This window comes from Brugia malayi, assembly GCF_000002995.4.
Source record: "Brugia malayi strain FR3 genome assembly, contig: Bm_v4_Chr3_scaffold_001, whole genome shotgun sequence".
NCBI classification, from domain to species: Eukaryota; Metazoa; Nematoda; class Chromadorea; order Rhabditida; family Onchocercidae; genus Brugia; species Brugia malayi.
In genome coordinates, this window is record NW_025062477.1 from 7294413 (window position 1) to 7316687 (window position 22275).

The following is a 22275-nucleotide window of genomic DNA, read 5'->3' on the forward strand; positions in this document are numbered from 1 at the left end:
TTCCTCATTTACCTCACTATCAAGCATGAAACTAACAACCTAAAGGAAAGAAGGAACACATTGTATTCATAATTTATCAACATTTACTTCGTCATAAAGGTAAAACGTCATAAAGGTTAAGTTTCATTTCTTGTCATCTAGCGCATGACTTAGTTTAAACACTAGCACATATATAAATGAGTGGTCACTGCAATGGTGATAATAATGATTAGATTTAAATGATAATATGAGTATATTTAGGATAAATCAAATATTAAAAAAAAACGAATAAGAGGATTTAAGATATATAATTATTGTTGCAAAAAAGGGAGAAGAGTTCAAAGGAGAAGAGTTTGATTGGCTATAAGAGCATTAAGAAAAATTCCGAAAGATTTGGGAACATATCTGGAATGATCAGGAGAGACAGGAAAATAACTACACTGCACAGCTTTATTGAGAATTACAAATTTCTTGAAAATGTATTCGATCTCTTTCAGAGATATCAGTCTACATCACTGATATCTCTGAAAAAAAAGAAAGCTCTGGCTTAAAAAATGCTTCCAGTTAACCCATAATAATAAGAAACAGAAAAAGATAACAAATAAGAAATTCGGAGGAAAAGAGAAAATCTTGTTGTAATAATTGTAAAGATTTGATAGCTGATTTAATCTTTTTAAGCTAAAACAGCATTTTACACTCACTTAGACTTGATAAACTGAGAGATAAAATTGGCATTGGGAAGTAAGGAATGACCAAAAAATACGTAGAAATTTCAACTTACTAAATCAATTTTCATCTCATCGTTATTCCACAAAAAGAGATCTTTGATCTATATTATATGATCCATGAAATTCTGGCTATTACCATATGGTCTTATTTTTGTTATACTTTTTTCTGCGAAACAATTTATCAGGTTTTTATATACACTTCAACTAATCTACTATTTTTCCGCCTTTGAGTTAGTGCAACATATTTTTTTAGCTTCAAAAGCATCAAATTAGTTGTCAAATTTTTGTAGTTATGACCAACGGATTTTTTTTCCTCAGAATTTCCTATTTGGCATTCCTTTTTTAAACGTTCGTTTATCCGAAGAACCAGTTGGCCAGATCGGAAGTTTGAAGTATTTGACATGAAGAAGATCCCTAATTAAATTAAACATGTATTTGAAATGATTGCTGATTTAAAGCTAAACCATATATTACAAGGGATTTTAATAATTTCAATATATATCTGTAGTTCGAATATGGTTTGGTGATCAACTGACATTATTGATATTCAGAAGAGTACAGTTATCTTTCATCCACCCAAATTGTGAAATTATCAAAAGAATTTTATTTTGTGTCTTTCTTTTCTTATTTCAATATTTTGCTTTAAACCTCTCGAGACTTTACCAGTTATCAAGACTGTCCATTTTCCTGAGCCTATTCGCCCCGTTGAAATAAGTTGGAGAGACAAGATAATAAATTCTGTATAATCTACCACTGATCAAGCTTTTGATACTTTGGACAGCCTCACTGTAGTATGCTAAAGAAGATTAGAATTGACCCGTACCTACTGATCTAAAATCTCCCAAACTGTTTTATTGCTTGCTACAACTACATTAGTTTAATTTTTACCACTCATCACTGTGAATGTATTGCTACTACAATAGTGCTACCAGCATAACATCATTAGCACTCCCCTTCTAAAAGCAACTCTGCTACTGTAGGATACAGTAGTTCTGCTTCAATGCACTAGAAGACTACCGTAACCGATATGATCATTCCTGTCCCATCTGGATTGTGGTTGACTGTCATCGTAGCATATTAAGCTGGTCTACTGGCTGGCGGATCGAATGATTTTCGAACGTGCTAAAAATATCCCGACTGATGTTGTTGGTGCGGGATGTGCAGGGTGATGAGGGGTTATCGATTAGTATGGTTTGATAAGCATTTGGAGATTTTGGGGGAATGTAATAAATAAATTTTAGATTGTCTCCAACTCTGGCCTTAAATTTTCATAACGATCATACCGCTTGAGTTAACCTTTGACCTTTTTGCTACAACAATACATCATTGAGCTAATTAATTGTCATCAGTTGTTCCTCTCTCGCTTACTAAGATATCTTCCTTCGTCAGTCTAAGTTATTTGCTGCTGATAAGCATGAGGATACTAGCTCGGATCATGTCAGTGGAAAAAGCATATATATGGTAGTCGATATTACTAGAGCTGATCAGCCAGAATTGATTGTTTTTGTCAGTATCGAAAAGTCGGAGTTGTTGATACGATCTCTGATTCCATATTGACATCAGTTCGCTTGAATTGGCATACTATACCAGTTAACAAACTATTATTTATTTTAGAAACGATAAGGATCGGAGGAGAGGGAGGGTAAGCTAAATTTAAGCGAAGGAGTGGAGGGAGGAAGTCACTTCAATTACAGCTTTTTCTATTGTCATCGGTGTGTCATAACCTGTACAGTTCTGTCGCAAAATTTCGCACTTCATTCTTTTGTTCTGTTAGGCAGGAATTAGCAAATTATGATAAATTTAAGTTATTTATATGTTTGACAAATTTTTGTAACGTTGGTAACTTTGCTTATTTATTCCTTATGCTTATTAATATTGTTTGTTTTACATTATTCATTTTTATCGTGAAGTTGAATTCATTTGTAATTGTTGCACAGAATCTTCCTGTAATGATTTATAAAATCAATATGCAAATTCCTTCGTCTTTTTGTCAAAATTTTATTATTTTTATTTTTAGACAGTTAAGTTTTTTCATGGGTCGCATGAATCAAAGGTATAGTATTTCGCATTTATTGAGGTGGAGTAATGCGAGGTTGTTGGTAATCTAGCGCTATGAATGGTAGCATGGAAGTTCAACAAACAAAGAATGTAGAAGTGAAAAGTCTCGTATATCGGGTTTGTTACAGAATGCAAACAAATCGAAATTTTGTTAGAGGGATAGAATTAGGAAACTTCTTTTAAGTCTCTCTTATTGTTAAGCGACAATTATAGAGGCGATAAACAAATAGAAAAATCGAGTAAATAATAAAACATTAATTAAATAAAACGCTGGCTTAGAATAGAAAACGAAATTATTAAAGAGAATCAAGTGCTGTTTAACACTTATCGTTGACTTAGAAACTTTATAGGTTATAATGGATTTGCATCCAGGAAATTGTCAAATGAAATAGTTTTGTTTTGTTCCTGCATTTTTTTTTTTCATTTAAAGTCGTTGCAACATTTGGATGTTCTGTCTCGGAGTCTCAAATAAACAAATATGGTATTGCTTATTAATGGCATGTAATATATTTTTGTATTTATCTGGACAGTTAAAATTCGATTAATTAATTTCAGATTATAAACGATAAAAAGAGTTACTCCAAAGATGAGCGCATTGCTGCATGCGAACAACTTCAACAAGCTTTTACAATTGCTAGTGATGTTTCTGTATGTATTATTAGTATTATTAGGGAAAATTTTATCAGTAGTATAGCGGAACTGACTGTAATTTTATTTCTTAGTATGTGAGACAGTTATTGAGTTTGATAATGTGATAATGAATAAAATTAATAACCATTCATTTGTTCTAATAATTATTAACGTAATTTCAAAAAATTCAGGAAACTTCGATAGTTGACAAGTTTTTAAATGGAGGTAGAAAACTGCTTCAGTGGTGTAACGTATTTTCTTTTGCAGAATATTGGATGTGACTGGAAGAAACTAATGGAAGATTTGTTGTACTGCATTAAAACTCGGCAACAGTTCGAAGTGAAACGCTGTGTTTCTGATTGCCTTGGATCTTTGGGTTGTATCATGTTTTCGCAATATAATGAGTAAGTCTACGACTAGAAATTTCTCATACTGTTAGTGATTTTGTTGACGGTGGTGTTTACTGTTTGTTAGTAGGAAATTTTTTGAATTTCAGATATCTAAAAGTGATGCTGGGTGAAGCGAAGCTTATTCCCGACAAATATGAAGATGACAAAGCGCTGGTATTGAAAGCTATCTTTTCGTCACTGAATTTAATTGGAACTTTTGCATGGCAGTCTCGTATCAAGCCTCAGGATGTCGATGTATGTTATCAATAATATTTGTTATCAATAATATCGTCTTTTATAATATTTGATTTTTACCCGAGAATTACAAGCTTCCCCCGCTACAAATTCTTGCTCTTTATATTGTTCTTTATGAGAGCTTTCATTTTAAATTCATTTCAGTATACTTTCTTGTTTCATATTTTTCATATTTTTTATTACCATTTCTAGGCACTTATGACTGCAGTAAAGAACTGGCTTGAAGTGAACGATTCCTCTGTCGTTCTTATATCATTGTTGGATACCTGTTTAGCAGTCTCTAAATACTTTCCTGCAATCTTTAAGCATAGCTTTGATGTCAGTTTACTAATTTTTGTTCTTTTATGCTTAATAATATCCTTTCCACACCAGTAGTTACGTTTTGAATTCCATTCATTAATTTATTCGTATGATCAAATTAATGTATAGGAATCCCTTATTTTCCCTTCTTTTTCTATGCAATTTTTTACGAAGCAATTTTTCATAATAATAAGTTGAAAATATCTCCAATGGACTTATCACTGTTTGGATTCATTTTAACAATAGGCTTACGGTATATATTTCATTCTAATTTGTATCTTAGAAAACACTAAAAATTGGATTTTTGATGTCCAATAATCTTGCACTGTGAGCTGATTTTTCAGCAATAAGAATTAAGCCTTTTGACTAATATAGACAACCATCCTTAGGATGTAGTCGATTTTACTGTGGGTTGGTATATCGAACCAGAACAACCGATTGCAGTGTTAGATAAATGTCATCAGATGCTTGTTGAACTACGCCCCTACTGGTACAGTGCTGTACCGGCTGCAATAACGCTTATGAAACAGTTTCTTGATGATGCGAGTGCATATATTGAGGTAGTTCCAAGAATAAAATTAAAACCTTATTACCGATCAGATTCTTGACTTTAACTACTCTTTGAATTTCGTCTCTAGTTTTATTGTACAACTTTGTAGCCTTATTTTATTTCATTTTAGCTTGCATTCTGCGAAAAATTATTGTTTTCCTTCTAGTTATTTCTTCATAACACTGTTAATTTGCAGGATATCAGGATGAATGAGTCGACACCAGAAAATATGCTCGCAAAAACGGCCGCCATCTTGCGGGCTTTGTCAACTATGCTTGAAGTAATGAATACTCCTGTCAGCCCACTTGTAATAGATTTTACTGAAAAGGTTACTGTTTATTTATGCTGCAAATTAGTGCACAATTTTCTTAAACTTTTCGAAATTTTAAAAAGTAATTCAGTTATTTGTTTTATTTTTCTTGGAGTGTTGTTAATTTTCTGTTTTATGGGATGTTATTAATTCTGTTTTCATTTGGTTAATTCTCTGTAATATGCTTCTTGATATGTTTAATTTTTGAACACGGAATTTGTCCTATGTGAACCTTCAAAGAAATTCATTTAGTTTTTTTTTTTTTTTTTATTGATTTATCGATGATCATAACAGATGTGCAATGGGATTCATTGAACTATATATGAACTGTTTCTGTCGGATTTTTAGAAATGATTTTTCTAAATTTTACTGGGATAATAAGTTAGTGTGAACCTTTTGAGGTTTTTGGACGCATCATTCGATTGTTGACTCATCTTAGCGATGTTTTTGCTGCCAAAATTGGAACTGTGTTTGGACACATGGCTGAAGTTCTTTATGTAGCATTAAAAGCGTATCCGAAACTTGATTTTTTGATTAATTCGATGAAAGCTTTAAAAATAATGTTTGAACACCCGTCCGTAGACGAAAAATCGATGCTAAAGATACTTGGATGCAGTGGGAAGGTAAAGTGTTTGTTTTTTGAATTTTCCATCCATTTTTTAAATATAGAATAGCATGGATTTCTATTTATTGACGTTATGCCAACTTCATGTACTGTACATTACATTTAAATTACTGAAAAATGGTTTTTAACATTCCTAACACTAGTAATGCGTTGTAGAGAGAGTAGAGCACTAATGAAGTGGATTATCGATGGTTCATAGTTTACCAATTAGCTTGGCTGGTTTTTTCCTTGAAATTTTATAATTACTGGAGTTTCAATTGTACTTAAAAAGTTTATATTTGCAGATTATTGATAATATAACTCCTGAAATGGTTGTGGAAATTGTGGATTATGTTGTCGGTGATGGTGGACCTTTGAACCATGTTATTATAAGGTCGCAGAGAGTTATGCAAGCATATGGCAATGTTTTAGGAAAGCTTTTAGCACCAAAAAATTTATCGACGCTCCAAGTAGTTTACAATCGAGTTCGAGAAGATGTTCGAAGTAAGTTCTCCTCCTTCACGTAGTTAGTTCATTGTCATGTGGCACCAAGTAAAAGTTTGGTTTTTATTCGTGCTTACTGAATTTTTTTTTAGAAATGAAGCTGATTTTTAATTATTAAATGCATTTGTTACATGCCAGCCTAAAAACACTAATTTTTGATGATTTGTACTTAAATATAGATTCTACGAATCAGTCATGTTTCATTACGGTTGTACGAAGTTATATTGCAGATTGTTTAAATATACTGCAAGCAACTGAAATAGAGGCATATTCCAGCAATAGTATAGTGACAGAGAAAAAGCTAATGATATATTTCAATGCTCTTTATAGTCTTGGAATTGTTAAAAATTCACTTATTGCTGTACGTTTTTCTATTTTTAAACGTTTATGAGCTTCTTCTGTTGTCTATACCCAGGGTTTTTGATTGTTGTAGTGTGCAATGTGTCAGTAATCATCTTATTTTGAAAGGAAATTTGTCAAATTAATGTCAGTCTTGCTTGGAAAAGTTCGTACATTGCTTGTATAATAAGGCATTAAATATTTCCAGATGGTGGGTCTTTCACCAAGTCTCTTTACATTTCTGATGACGGAAACGCCAATCACCACGAAACAGTTTATCATTAATCATCCTGGATGCCATTATGCTCTGCTTTACATTGTAAAAGCGCATAGTGAAAAGTATGCTTTTTTTTTGCTTTGCATTTTTTTTTTTTTTGCTAATAATGCTATTAAGTTGACCAATTTTAATTTTTACTCAGCAAAAATACTCTAACTGCTGATGCCCACATACTTCCTTTCAAAAACAGTTTTTGTGATAATAGTTGTCAGTAATTTCAGATCACTACATTTGTTCACTAAACTGTCACTTTTTATTATACCATGATAAACATCTATAGTTGTTTCTTTTCAGCACTTATGAATTTGGAAATTTTGCGTATTTTGTAGAAGTGAGTCAATAAAAAATATTTCAGACATGAAAATTTTGTTGCTAATAGCAATTTGCTAATTGATAAAAACAGTTTAACGCTTGTTACTGAACCAGCAACAGCAAAACATACTACCACGATACTAAATACAGTAACGAAACTGCTTGTCCTTGATGATTTATTGTGGACAGATACAAGGTGATTTTTGTCCTAGTTCTGTCTAGTTTTATTCAGTATTACTAGATTTTTTGTGTTACAAAACTTTATTATAATGATTTCCAGTAGCATTGTTTCGAGGTTAAAATTTGTTCATTAAGTCTTTTCAAAAATGTCGAACCGTCAAACTGTTCTGTCTGATTGAAACTTTTCAACTTTATTTAGAAATCTACTTGTTGATTGGATTCATGGCTTGGTTTTCTCGCTTACACAAGATGTTCTACAACATATACTTAATAAACCAGAAACGATCGAAATGAGGGCAGCATTGCTGGATTCATTCGTGAGACATTCACTGCCAAAGAAAACATCGCTGGATAACAAAATTTTTAGTAATCCAGAGGCTTTTGTTGTTCATTGGTGTGCAGGTATTAGTTTTGCTTCTCATAATATACCGTTGTGCAGTTAATCTTCTGTAGCAGTAATATTTCAACTGAAAGAACTTTTCATGAAATATGGCGCTTCGTTTTGGTAGGCTAGAAACAAAGAAAGATGTATTAGCATAATTTTTCAACATCCAAAAAAGAAACTGTTAATCGACTGAAATTATTTGGCTAATCTAAATTACTAGCATTTGAAACAGTAATGAATTATTGAATAAAAAAATGTTTAATTCTACATCGTAAGCATCTCTGAGCATATCGGTTCCATTATAACACCGTAATAAGGTTCATTAGATAAATAATAATTCCTTTGATTATAGACATATCAATCTGAGTAGCTTTTTTATCGAAATGCACAAATTTTAGCAACAACAAGTCATCGAGTTAGACATTTTACCTTACTTCGACGATTGGCCGTTTTTAACTTGATTAAGAACGAAAAACCTGAAGTGACAGCAAAGTTCGTTAGACATATCTTTGAACAATGTCATTCGGGTTGTCAGAATAAAATAACTGGTATATGGCAAGCTACTCCTCCAGTACTTTTCATCAGGTGAATTCACATTTATTGCATTTTCGTTCCTTTATTGTTCAATAGGCATTGCATAGAATTCGAATGTGGTTAAGGTACTTAATTTTGATCTCCAATGATTTTAACACTTCAGATTTTTTTTTTGAGTCTTTTAAGTATAATTTTTTTTTTTTCAAATTCTAATCCCAATCAATTTTCAACTAATAAAAATGGAGTTGTCTTCATATTTTAAGATTTATGTTTTTTGTTTTTTTTTTTTTTCACTGAAAAAATATGATTGCAAATTACCAGTCGAATAATTGATGAAGCTTTAAAAAAATTTATTTTATAATGTGTTGTTCAATATTAAAATTATTTTGTTTTAAAGGAAGCAATCTTTGGTGGAAAGCAATATCATAATCTTTGAACTGAGAAACTGAGAATTTGTTTTCACTCCATAAATAAATATTTAATAATTTATTTTATGCTCGATATGTTAACTTTTTGTCGGCATCGGGTCTGCATGATTTTGAAATGTGTTGTTGTTAATTACAATTAATGGCATTGAGACTTCGTAATTTAAACCCGGACCTCCAGAAAACAAACGATGGAGATTCTCAGATAATGTTTAGGAATTCGTCAGCATTAAGCATTTATGGAATATTTTCTGCCAGTGTTTTGGAAAGAGATGGGTATGATTTCAGGAACGGATTGACGGAGTGTGTGCAGGATTTAATGGAATTTGGACAACAGAAAATATCCGAAAGTTTGTTCACATCAGAACATTTCAAGATTTTTGCTGACTTCTTGCTGAATTCGGTTCTCCCCACATACTGCTTTAACAAGTTTGTATTTTAGACCTTTCCTTTAGTTTTTCAAAAATTCCACATCGGCAAAAATTTTTTTTTCTCTTGTCGTTATGTTAAATTATATGTTCACGATTTATTATAATTAGTTACTCACTATTTGTTGCTGTTACGCCGATCGCTATCCCTTGTTAGCACTGCTTTCCAGTCATATCTTTTTATATCTTTAACTGGATAGTAACAAAATAGTTCTTTATTACAGTTGATTTTATGGAAAAAACTGCTTCATCTCATATTTGTCTGGTTCATTTTTGAGTTAATTATCAAGTAAAGCAAAAAGAAAATGAAAAAGCAAGTGGAAGAAATATAGTTTTATCAATCAAAAAATTTTTAGCATCGATGATGGATATTGGATATCAGATACGGCCGCAACTATTTATGCAGGTGCCATGGGTGACATCAATACGAATATTGACTGTATATCTAAGTGGAGGTGGATAATTGCACAAATGGCCCAATTTTGTGTAAATAATCGCTTTAAAACACCACTTGGCAAACCACTGGATACTTTTCTTGCTTTTGAAAGTAACTTTTAATTAATTTCCTTGAATTTTATTAAATATCAGTCATATACATTATATCCATCACATTTGCTCAAAGTATATGACTATGCATTTATTGTTGTCATTGTCTTGTACTTTTCTTGACCAAAATTCCTCCTTAGTTCATTCAACTGTTTATTCACAATTGACTTTCCATCTTTAAATCTTTGTTTCACTTTAGATTTCGTTTTGTATTGTATCAGCACTTCCATTATCTTAGGGTTTTCAAAAACAGCTGTAGAATATTTATGCTTTGCTGAATACTATTAGAATAATAGAAATTTCTGTATGATGTTATTGTGTAAGTTACATCTCAAAATTTCTTCTTGAGAATGAATTAATATATTTAGTAGTTTATTGTAGTGCTTGTCTTTTATGCATCACTACCTCACCCTGCAATTATCAACTTTCAGTTTTAATTTCAACTCTTGGATTTAAATTTCATTTCAAATATTCATATATTTTAGATGAAATACGACGATTAGCTGGTAATGCTCTTTCACGAAAACCACTACCTATTAGCAAAAGCGCTAAAGATGAAGTAGTACAGAAAACGGTTGCGGTAAGTAGAAGAGGTGCTGTTGAGGATGAAGATGAAGCAGAGGTGGAGATTGAACGTGAAGCACGTCAGCTAACAACTTCGGAGCAGTGGTGGCGTGTTCGTGCCTTGTTGGATATGATTGAAGTATTGGACAAATTGATAGTTTACGCATGTCATGGGGCTATATTTCAGTTATCTACGGTTTCACAAGTTAGTAGTGAATTCGATATTAAAGGGAAGTATCTGTCGAAAACTGGTATTGATATAAAGAAACGCAAAGGACGTTTCGTAATTGAATTTTCCTTAAAGATTAATAAAATTATTGTTTAAATCAGTTGCCATTGGCATTTATTATTATATAATATTTCCACCCAGGCACCTTGTAAATGTTCAGCATTCTTTCTGATATGAACTTTAGCAGTGTGTGAGACCTGTAATTTTCGCATTTTCACATCTTTGAAACAAAATGAAACATTGTCTTCTGAATCAACAGTGTTGAACAAAAATCAATCATATATTTCAAAAATCTGGAGTTAACTAAGGTAGAATAACTTGATGGATATGTGATTACATTGCAGTAGCACATTATTTTGAGCAGTTGAGGTGTTTTTTTTTTTTAGTTATCGCAGCAGTTTCTTACGACAAATCAAGCCAGCTGTGCGAATTGGCTTTCACGCCTATGTCTGCCGATGATGGCTGTTGCTTATACAAGTAGCAACTTTGCTCAGGTCGTACGTTTAGGAGGTTGCTTGTTGAGAGACATTGGAAAACGGATTGAGGAGAAAGGAAGTAAGGATAACATTGATGAAAAAGGTGTGTTTTTAAAATTTTTGGCATTTGTTTTGTTATACTGATATTTACACTACATGCTTGCTGCTTGTACTAATAGACATAGTGTATATCTTGAGATATTTGTGTAAGCGAATAAGTGCTTGAATGATTGCATATGTTTCAACTAAATTGAGATCAGCAATTGAATGTATTCGTACTGCAGGTGAAATAAATTCCGTTGCTCACACATGTATTACATGGATGGTAAAAGCACTGATCGATTTGGGTCGTCCTCAATCAATATTGGGTCTACATGCTTGGGTAAAGAACATTTATGGTAAACAGTATGTGTGGATAAAATGCGCAGCTCATATGGCTGCTGGAAGGTAAATTTGGCATGTAGTAAACGAATGAATTAATTTAATATGTCAGGAATGTTTTGAAATTTGTATTTCCTTTTCTTATCTTGAATTCCTAAAATTATTTTTAGGATCGAGCTTGCTTTGAATGGTTTGCAAGAATGTCTACGTAATGAGAATTCATCCGAAAATATACAAAAAACTATACGACAGCTAGTAAATTTGTTCATATTCTGATTGTTTTTCGTTCGTTTCATATTTTTTGATTTTATAAGGTATGTATTTTTTCATTCAGATTTAGTACTTCAGCTTTTCTAATCTTTGAAGATCATAATTGGCCTAGAAGTTCTTCGAAATTCGGAAGAAATTGATTTATTTTGGCGGACGTTGTACGGTGTTTTGGATTCGAAACCAGATGAAATTCCGGATGGTTTCGAAGAGCTTACATGGAAGAGGTAGTCATTTTAGTAGATCATTTTAATAGATTTCACTTAATATTTGAATTTTTTAAAATTTTTGTTATTTGAGTTGTTTAAACTGAGGATAATTTGAAGTCTTGAATATCAATACTTACTGAATAGATGACAGATAAAAAGTATGAAAAAAATCTTCACTTGTGATTAACATTTCTGTACTGAAACTGTGGCTGTTTAAAAGGAACATTTGTACTCCAGCGAGAGGAATTGAGGTCTACTTTATGGCTTTGTCGATCTTTAGACATCATCTAACTTAATTTACATCTGAGTATAGTGGTACTTTCTTGGAGATTACACAGTATAATTTACTATAGTATTTGAGTCCAATAAAACAGAAATAAAAACGGTCTTTCTGATTTGCGATTTTTTCTTTTTTTTTTGAAAACTTTTTTTCCAGGATGAAATCACTGACAACGTTTGATAATTGTTTAAAGGATGAATCAGTAATGTCAGTGCCATGGGACATCCGAAACAGCTTCATTCACACAGAATTGAAATTGATGGAGATAGTCCACGATTATTCCAGAGATTCTAAAGACAACAAGTATACTTCATAATTTCTTACTGCAAAATTAAAATTGTTCGAACTTCAATTTCAATTATTTGTAGTTAATGAGTGTGCTTTCACAGAACTGATGTTGTTGATTTGACGCGACAGCTGAGTGAGGATGCGAGAATTTTGGTGTTAGCGGATACTGGTTTGCAGATCTTTACACGTGCGAGCGCATTACATTTATTGGCTACTGCTGTGAAAGACAGTCGAAAGCCTTATCATAAACAGTCAGTAAGTAATAATGAAATATGGTTTGAATAAAGCGGTTAATAGCTTTTGTATTGTGCAGTAGCAGGAAATTTCTTCATTAATATTGCGTTGTCTATTAAATAATTTAGTGTTAATGTTGCTTCGAGAATTTTTTTTTTTTCAAAAATATTCAAAAATGAAGATGGGATGTCTCGAAATCAACATTTGAAGTTTTAGAGTTTTTGAGGCACTCAAATTTTAGGTTATTGCGAATGTGGTCGATCCATCGTTCCTTTTCGACTGGAAGAATGGGTCACCAATACAGCGTCTTGCTCTAGGTCAACAATTAAGTACCTGGTTACAGTATACACAAAATAGAGAGAATGGTGGATCTTCATCACTTCGAATAATTTCCAACGAAGCAGCTTATCATCTCGAAATGGCGAGACTAGCTCGAAAGACAAAAAATTATCGATTGGCAGAAAAGCATATCAAAATACATTACAATAAACGCCTTCCAACACTTGACAGCTTCCAACTAAGTATTTTGCGTGTAAGCGATGATTCTTTTGATGAGTAGTAACTTTCCAAAAACCAAGCTTTAACAATCTCGACGTGCAGAATAATGATTCTTTTGAATTAACCTCAATATTATTAGAGAAATTAATAAAATAATATCTATGTAGGGAATGCAAGGAAACTGGATCAGTGGAGCAACTGATAAGGAAAACAAGCTAACAAATAATGTAACTGCACAGCTGTCTATGCAGCAGAGACTATACAATTTCGAAAATCTTACGTCCAGTTATGGTTTATCGAAAATGGTAAGTAGATGTTTGGTGAATACATTTGAAAAATTTTTCATCTACTCTTACTATTGCTTGGATGCAAAAAATGATTTCAAAGTTTGCAGGACTACGATTTACTATCTTAGATGATAATCGAATTTTTTAGCAAAATTTTGAGGAAACTATTTAGATGTGGTCGATGTCAGAAATGGCGGATACTGACCGTGCTCGTACTTTTTTACGAGGAAAAGCGTTTTCCTTACTAATGAACGCTGTAGCTGATGAAATTGACCGATTGATTTATAAAAGTAATTTGATGTTCAATGGTACACCAACTGTAGCGCCAGATACTCTCATTGCTGTTCTGACACAGCAGCTTAATCATGCTACCATTGAAGTAGTTTTTTCCTTATGTTTTTCTTTCTTTTTTTTGTAATTTATTTCAAATTATTGTGAGAATCTTACAATGTCATTAATAAAAATCAGAAGTGTATAAAATTTACTATTTTCTGACGATTATACATCACTTACATTTGATAGATTTTGAACTGTATTCACTCTGTTGCAAGTAATCTTTTGGTAGTCAATTATACAAAAACTATGTAAACTATTACAAATTATTATTTGCTGATATATTGATTAGGTGCTACAATATTATTTGATTTTTTTGTGTTTTACAGAGAGGCTGTTATGGAAGCGTTTGATCCATCAATTTTCTTCATTCTCTTGATCGATCACTCATGTCAATTACACGTGAAATATTACATTTCAGGATTCAGCTGTATTATCAATAAGACCCAATATTGTGGCAAATAACCATCATCAGGAACAAAAAGTTTCTGCAAAAGCAATCATTCAGCTTGCGCGTTGGTTGCAAATGGAATCTAGTTTGTTGCCGGTAGCTATGAGCTATTCGATTCGTATCGTTTTTCATATGTTTGGAGTTGAACAATCTCGACTGCCAGTACTTGGCCCATCTGGTAATATTTGAGATTTAGTTTCAGCAGAATAATTCGTAGTAATTAGCATATCTATTAGTTTAATTGAAGTTATGATTATGAATTTGAAAATCTCAAATTAATTCATTTTCCTGTACCTCTGGAGTTCTTCATACTATTCAGTTTTCTTCCATCATTCAGGCATCATTGACTCACTTGCTGGTGCTCTTTTGAGTACATCATGTAAGTTATCACCACATTTGGCGAAAGCTCACCTGGAACTAGGTAATTGGGCATTTAAAAGAGCAACTGATGCTGACAATGAAATTAGATTGTCATTCATCAGTGAAGAGTGTGACACAATGAAATGGCAGATTAAGGTTTTTTTTTTTCTAAAATTGTTTCCTAAAAGTTGTTTCCATTGTTTTCTAAAAGTTAGGAGGAGGAATGTTCCGATTTATTATTGAAGTAATATTATTTATTCTTGAAATTAAGAACTTCATCTGCTACTTTGGTGATTTGGTGATTCATCAATATCATCATTTCGTGATGGAATTTCTTGAACTGTAAGTATATTGGACATCTTAATTACTACAGCAGTCAGAAAGCAAACATCTCTTTTAATTTCATTTTGTTGAATTTATTTCAGATAATTATTATGAAACTGCATTAAAATTATTTTTCAGAACGCGTGCACATCAGTAGATGATTCGGTTGTAGAAAATCTGTTGCAAACAATGCAGAAGTGTACTAGCTTAGCTGCAATTTTACCGGATTGCAAGGCTCTTGTAGGAAATTCAATTAACGAACAGACATGCGATTTGTTAGTTGTGATATATATATATATATATATATATATATATATAATTCATCCTAACAATGTTTTATATTTCATCAACATTCAACATAACTGTTATTTTATAATGCGACTATTCAGACACGTTCTATAACTCAGATTTTCTTAAAATTAGGACTGAAGAAGTGGTTAAATTCTAATTCAGTAGCCAAAAAAACAGTTTATGCAGTAAATTCGAGTAAATAAGTTTCAGGCTGTTTGGTCCGAGAAGCATCGTTCAAGAAATTTGGAAAGGAGCAAATTCACGTCATTTGGCTTTTTGTAATTGTGCAGCACATTCATACTTCGCTTACATTGCTGTAAATGGGCGTGAAGCAAAAGAGGTTGATATTCGTAAAATTTAGCAGCTAATGAATTCTCATAATGAACTGCACTATTTTCCTCATCAATTTTACACTACAGGGAACAATTGGAGTAGTGATGGCAACTTTACGAATTTTACAATTATTGGTAAAACAGTACGATGCTTTGCATCACTTAATTCTCACTGAAATGCTTCAAGTAAACGAATTGATGTGGAAAGGTAACGATTTGGAAAGTGTTATCACGTATTGAGTTTAAATATCTTAAGCTAAACTGTGCTTAATAAATCTAGTCCCTTAAAGATAGCGTGGGAAGATTAGCAATTTTATTTTGCTGGAATGTAGATGGTTTAACTACTTTTTAATCTGCATCCTGTTTTAGAGATATATTTTTTTTCTGTGCTGCTTTAATAATTATTGTTTCTAAAGTCAGCCATCGGATCTTTTTTTTGGATTTCTAAAAGAATAGTAATTTAACTTTCTTACTTTAAAAATGCAGAAACAGTTATTTCTTTCATAGATGCATAATTTCTATGTTCAAGTGATTTGTTTTTTCAGATATTCTTCCACAGTTATTTGCGAGACTAAATCATCCAGTGCGTGCAGTGCGTGACACGCTTTGCACTATACTGGAAAGAATTGCAGCTACATCACCACATGCACTTTGCTATCCGGCAATAGTTGGTACTACTCAACCCATTGTTATTCACAACGAATACGTTGACAATGGTGAAGTGGAAAAAAATGATTTCGTTGATGTTATCGATGAAGAGAAGAAGAAACGTGCTGATCAGGTTTATTATGAATTAATGAACTGACACTTTATATTTAGTCATAAATTATTACGAAATGACTATAATCACGAAAAATAAAACTTGGCTGAAGTAGGAAGTTAATGATGTTATAAATTAAACAAGAAAATTGATGTAATATTCTTCAGGATCGATCATTAATGTTTGAATGTTGTCAACGTATTGTAACTCGAATGCAAGCGTTGTTTCCCGATCTTGTCAAGGATGTTACTGAATTCGTTAAGGTTGTTATTCTGTGGCTAAATAGGAAATTGGACTGCCATGGTGGATTAATTTAAGACATAACTGGTTTATAGGAATTGCAAAGGATTGACATGTTGCATGAAGAGCGCTGGACTTTTGTTTTGACAAATTTGGATCTCGAAATGAATCGTCGAATTTTGCAAATTGAGGAAGAAATGATGAAAACACTGATGAATACACATTTAAGTGATGATGAAAAGAAGGACATTATTCACGAGAAGACAATCATATTTACATCTTTGGTAATACATTTGCACATTTATCTTAGACATTTAATTCAAATTAAATATTTGGTTTAAATAAGGGGTTGAAATTAGGATTTCAATTAAGGCAATATGGATACAGGTGTCTTTGTTTAAGAAATTGATTTACTGAAATTCAGAGCAAAAGTTTTGCTTTTGCACGTGTTCCTTTAGCAATGAATTTGTGCTAGGTGCTGTACCTATTCCGTATTATCTATAGAAAGAAACTCTAAAAATCTTTAGTACTTCACTGAAATATGAAATGAGATCTAGCATTTTCTGTTCCATTACCATTTATCAAATGCTAATAGGATGAAACATGTTGGAAGAGTAGAAACCATAGTGGGATAAAGTGTAACAAAATTTGCACTCTTTAAAAATTGCTTCCAGTTTAAAACAATTTCCTCCAGGTTTACCGTATTGTCGAGAACTTATACGAAAAAACGTGCACTAGTGTACCTGTGACAATAAATGAAAAGCAATTTCAAGATGCATACCTTGCGACTATTGAAGAAGCTATGAAAACTCTTCGACGGAATAAATCAGAACCACGCCAAGCCTGGGCTTCATTCAAACTTGTAATTTTTCATTTTCTTATAACTCTCGAAAAGTGAGCATAATGAAGCAGTTGTAAATATAACTGATTATTAGAATCGATAGGATTTAGTAATTATTTATTCATGATTTTTTTAATGTTATCGAAATTTGAGATTATTCTTATATAGGTTTTAAAAAATTTAACTTTTCTTCAAGTGCTTCCTAAATCTTTTTTTTTTTTTTAAGAAGGAGAAGGAACGGGCACATACAAAAAAATAGGAGTTCTGTTATTTTTCTCTTTCTTATACATCTTATTAGGTTTAAATAATATATTAGAACAGTTCTTAACATTGTATATAACATTGACTTGTAGTTATTAACGCAGTTAAACCAGCGGGCAAACAGGCGATCATTCGTGTTTCTTCAAATGGCTGATATTTCGCCACGTCTTACTGCATTAAATAAAACACATGTTTGTTTTCATTTCAATCACTTGCATTTTTTAGGCTTTCTGATTTGGTTTTTTAATTGATTTTAGTTTAATGCATTTTGACTTTTTTCGTTAGGAATGAAGTCAACATGTTCCTAATGGTCTGTAGGGTAAAAAGGAAGGACTCATTTTCACGGGACTATATGACATCTTGTGGAGCCAAAGAAATAGCTTTAATAGTGTATTATTAACGCAGATTTTTACATTGAGTGATTTGGTTATGAATTTTTGATAGTTACAGGTGCCACTTCCTGGGCAAGAACATAAGAATTTCTGTGATGTTGTAATGCTGGAAAGAATTAGCAAGCAGACAGTAATACTACCAACTAAAACGCGACCGAGGAAAGTTGTGTTTCATGGGTCAGATGGGAAGGAGTAGGTTTTTGCATTTCGTGTGATTATTCCGTTAAAAAGTGTATTTAGTTAGCAATTATGACCACTGCATGTATGAAATAAGTGCGTTTTTTTGAGATCATTTATAAATCACGGAGATTTTTTCATCAAGATTTTATGAACAGCTATTGTTGAGATATGTTTTTGTCGCTTTTCATATTTTTTGGTCAGCTTGGTTTAGTTTTTTCAATGATGAGGGTATGGCAATGAAATGCTCAGAAATTCATAATTAGAAATTGAAGTGTTTTTCTAAAATTATTATTTTGAACATATTCTCTTAAAAAAAAAAAGTTTGCATTGCAGTTATCCTTTCCTTTTCAAAGGACAGGAAGATTTACATTTGGACGAACGCATTATGCAGTTATTGCGTATTTGTAACTTGATGCTTTCGACAAAGGAAACTGACTGGCCATCTTATATAGCCGAAAATTATTCGGTCATCCCTCTTGGCTCTCGTTCAGGCCTTATCGAATGGGTTGAAGGAGCGACGCCTATCTTTCAAGTTTATCGAAAATGGCAGCTTCGTAAAGCAGCTGAAAATATAGCAAACCAGAAAATAAATGAGGTCGAAAGACCGAGTGCATTATTTTTCAGAAAACTCAGGGCAGCTTTCCAAGCTAACGTAAGTTCGCAATATTCTTTTTTTTTTTTTAATTTTCATATTCATCTCATTAAGATATTCTCGGTTTCAGTGCCATGTTTGCAGCTGCTTCAATTTCGTTTGAGAACTCATTAGTTCTTGAAGATTTGAGTACTTCAGAGCTATTTGCGTTAAGTTGATACGAGTCTGTTTTGCTTGAATTTTGCTTAAAACTTTTGGGTTTCTTGATCATTGTTATTTTGTAAAGCATTCTGAACAACTGTTATCTGTAGAACTTTAGAAAATCCCAAAAGAATCCATCACTGATCGCCAAAAATGGCCATATCCTGTGTTAAAAGGTGTTGTTGAAGATTTAATCGAAGAAACTCCTCGAGATCTACTTTCACGGTACATTGTTCAACCGAGCTTATTTTTTAATCTAGAACTTTATTTATGGCTTATTACTTCAATTTGCGAAACATTTGGTAATTTTTTTTGTGGTTTCAAATATGTTTCAGGACACATGTTAGCTTTAACTTAACAAAACAGAAGTGACACAAACTTTGGTGAATAAACATTACACATGATTGAGATGTGTGATTTTTTAAGGGAGTTCTGGCTTCGAGCTGGTAGTTCAGATACATGGTTTCGAGTCACTGAAAGGTTTGCTCGATCAACAGCAGTTATGTCGGTGTTAGGCAGTATCCTGGGTCTGGGTGATCGTCATCTGGATAATGTTCTAGTTAATTTTGAATTTGGACATGTGGTCCATATCGATTACAATGTCTGCTTCGACAAAGTATGACAAAGTTCTTTATTATTAGGAATTTACACGATATTATTTATATATTGATTGATGTCTTTTTTGTCTGCGTTGACGAAGAAAGCTAAATAATGTTAGAAAACTGAAAAATTTTTTAGGGACGGAATTTGCGCGTACCAGAAATGGTACCATTTCGTTTAACAGGAAATATTGTTCGAGCTCTTGGTCCTACTGATATTGAAGTAAATTTTTAAATTCGGTTTCATATTTGTGTAGAACTTTCTGTGTATTTTAATTTAGATTTGGTAACTTATTGGAAGCCTATTTATTCTTATTACATTCTTAATTAAAGTTCACCTTCCTAATTAAAAGGTAAACTTGGATTTTGCAAATTGGGTCCCAATTTTACTAAAAATAGCTTAGTTTTAAGGGGACTTTTCGACTTTCCTCCGAAAATGTGTTAAGGAAACTCCGTGCTGGGAAGGAAATATTACTGACGATGCTGGATGCATTTGTTTACGACCCATTAGTTGATTGGGCTGCTGCACAAGATGATCTCGGTTCCAAGTCAATGATTGGTATTGCGACATTCATTGCCGTATACGGTTCAGAGTTTTACACATATTCTTGATAATCATATCATCTGTTATTATTACTGTTAAAATGAAAAAAGGTCTTGAAAAACATACATTTTCAGATTAATAAGTTTACATTGTTGTTGATTATTAGGTGCTTCTTTAGGGGTAGTAGATGGCCATTCTGATATTTTGCATGCAATGACTCTGTCACTGTTGGCTCTTCGTGCCAGAGAACTCTCTTCTTCATGGCTTGATAACAGGTTGATTAAAAACATATTTTTATATGACTATTGCCATCGCATTTTTTAAGAAATTGTCGAGCATTCCATGTTTATATATATTATTTTTTGATCAGTTTTGACACAGGCTATTGAATTATTATTTCAATTTTCGGTTATAAGTTGATCGCGGTGAAACCAATTAACAGAACTTTTTTTGCAGAAATCATCTTATATGTATGCTATCGTCTATTATAAGCATACTAAGGAAAATGTACGAAAATACTCAGAAAGATGCGGAAAGTCGACCTCAGAATTGGGAAGAGGAAATAAATAAACTGGAAGTGGAGAAACTATCAGTTGAACGTGATTTGAAAAAGGCAGTTGCAGAGCATCATTCTATGATGCATGATATACGTCCTCTGCTTCGTTCTTTCGCTCATGCAAGTTTTGATTTAGCAAGCATATATACCAAGTCTGAATTTTCTTTCTATTAGATCTGATTTAGATAGAAAGTCGATGATTTGAATATTTCTATGCTTGAAATTTTGAAAGAAAACTTCTAATTTTAATTATGAAATGGATATATATTACATGGATTTAGGCAAACAATAACACAGTGGTAAAATGCTTTAATGAAAAATTTACTAGTTTGTTGCTCGTTCTTGTCAGAGATGAATTAGTAAACTATCGAGCAATAGTTAGCAATGATAATTATTCAAAATAAGAAAGAGTTTCGTCAGTTGATAATATCGCTTGGTAAGGACTTTACAGTTGAGACGCTAATTTTATTGTGAAGTGCACTTTTTATTGTGAAGTCTTCATATTTTTATATGGTATTCACAAGAAAACAAGTATCAAAATAGTATTACTTGTTGATTTTTACTCCTTTATTGTGAATTCCAAGCGTTTCAGAAAAATGAATCGTTTGCTATTTACTTGCAACGATACAAAGAATTATTCAGTGAACCACTGATCAAAGGACTTAAGTTATTGGATGATCCATACAGTAACTGTGCTGCATGCATCGATCTTTTTTTGTCTGTTATTGACAATATCCCAAGGTTTGTCTTCATTTTTCATAAATGAAGTTTGAGAATCGTAAATATTTTTTTTTATTCTATTTCTAAAAGCTGAAATAACTCTCTGCAAACAGTTCATTCTGCACTGCACCTCGCTTGAATGACATTTCAGTATCTACGACAATTTGTTATTGCTGGAAAAAGTGAAAGAAAGAGAAGAATTGCCTCCCTGCAATGGCAAGCCTTCACCAGTGGAACATCATAAAGGTAGGATTATTTTAAATGATAAATGATAATTTTAAATGATTATAATTCTTTTGGTATATCAATGGATTTGAAGGACAGCAGCAGCAGAATTTACATGGTAAACATGTTTCAAAAAGAATACGGATGAAATTAGAAGGAATGGTTATCAATAAAAACGAAAATACAAAAATTGGTGCAAACATTGTAAGCGAACCGTTGACACCATCAGAACAGGTATGCTAAATTTCGAAGTTTGAGTTTCATTGAAAGCTTTGGGATTCATTAGCATTGTTTATATTTTTTTGTTTCAGATTGACTTATTAATTCAACAAGCGACAGATATAAGTAATTTGGCATTGATGTATGAGGGGTGGACGGCATGGGTGTAATGTATCTGCTTTTATCAAGCAGGTTTGTGTTCTGATAAGGTGAGTACTTTGTTTTTGCTTTTAAACAATAATTTGTTTTTCAGTTATTTGATGATGATTCTTTCCTCCTTTCAAATAAAGGTTTAGGACCATTGAATAAGCTAATTGTAATTACTACTTTTCATTACTGGTAAAGTAGAGGGTTTACATATATATATATATATAACTTGAAACGTTGCTTATTCTAAATTGATACTTT

The 22275-nt window shown here is 32.3% G+C and overlaps 1 protein-coding gene across 3 annotated transcripts; it reads left to right on the forward strand.

Annotated features, from left to right (window-relative positions):
* Window positions 1-2831: 2831 nt before the first annotated feature.
* On the forward strand, window positions 2832-22037 carry Bma-smg-1 (Uncharacterized protein; the record flags this gene model as incomplete). Of its 3 annotated transcripts, none has more annotated exons than XM_043080273.1 (48): window positions 2832-2882; window positions 3321-3413; window positions 3663-3799; window positions 3892-4039; window positions 4232-4357; window positions 4729-4899; window positions 5086-5217; window positions 5601-5822; window positions 6109-6307; window positions 6538-6668; window positions 6855-6985; window positions 7279-7431; window positions 7615-7817; window positions 8199-8385; window positions 9048-9188; window positions 9544-9734; window positions 10219-10502; window positions 10913-11105; window positions 11287-11449; window positions 11554-11638; window positions 11750-11877; window positions 12296-12442; window positions 12529-12682; window positions 12903-13193; window positions 13327-13464; window positions 13619-13825; window positions 14201-14408; window positions 14568-14746; window positions 15053-15189; window positions 15416-15545; window positions 15625-15745; window positions 16083-16318; window positions 16465-16560; window positions 16633-16821; window positions 17232-17399; window positions 17732-17830; window positions 18090-18223; window positions 18545-18863; window positions 19123-19229; window positions 19431-19620; window positions 19743-19826; window positions 20015-20189; window positions 20326-20422; window positions 20604-20855; window positions 21346-21444; window positions 21575-21669; window positions 21743-21882; window positions 21960-22037. In XM_043080273.1, the coding sequence occupies 48 exons, from the start codon at window positions 2832-2834 to the stop codon at window positions 22035-22037; spliced, it is 7539 nt and encodes a 2512-aa protein (XP_042936207.1). The 3 variants fall into 3 exon arrangements, with proteins under 3 accessions (XP_042936207.1, XP_042936206.1, XP_042936208.1); XM_043080272.1 differs by having other exon boundaries at window positions 20604-20763; window positions 21296-21444; XM_043080274.1 differs by lacking the exons at window positions 20326-20422; window positions 20604-20855; window positions 21346-21444; ... (1 more) ...; window positions 21743-21882; window positions 21960-22037 and having other exon boundaries at window positions 20050-20118.
* Between the last annotated feature and the right edge of the window lie 238 nt (window positions 22038-22275).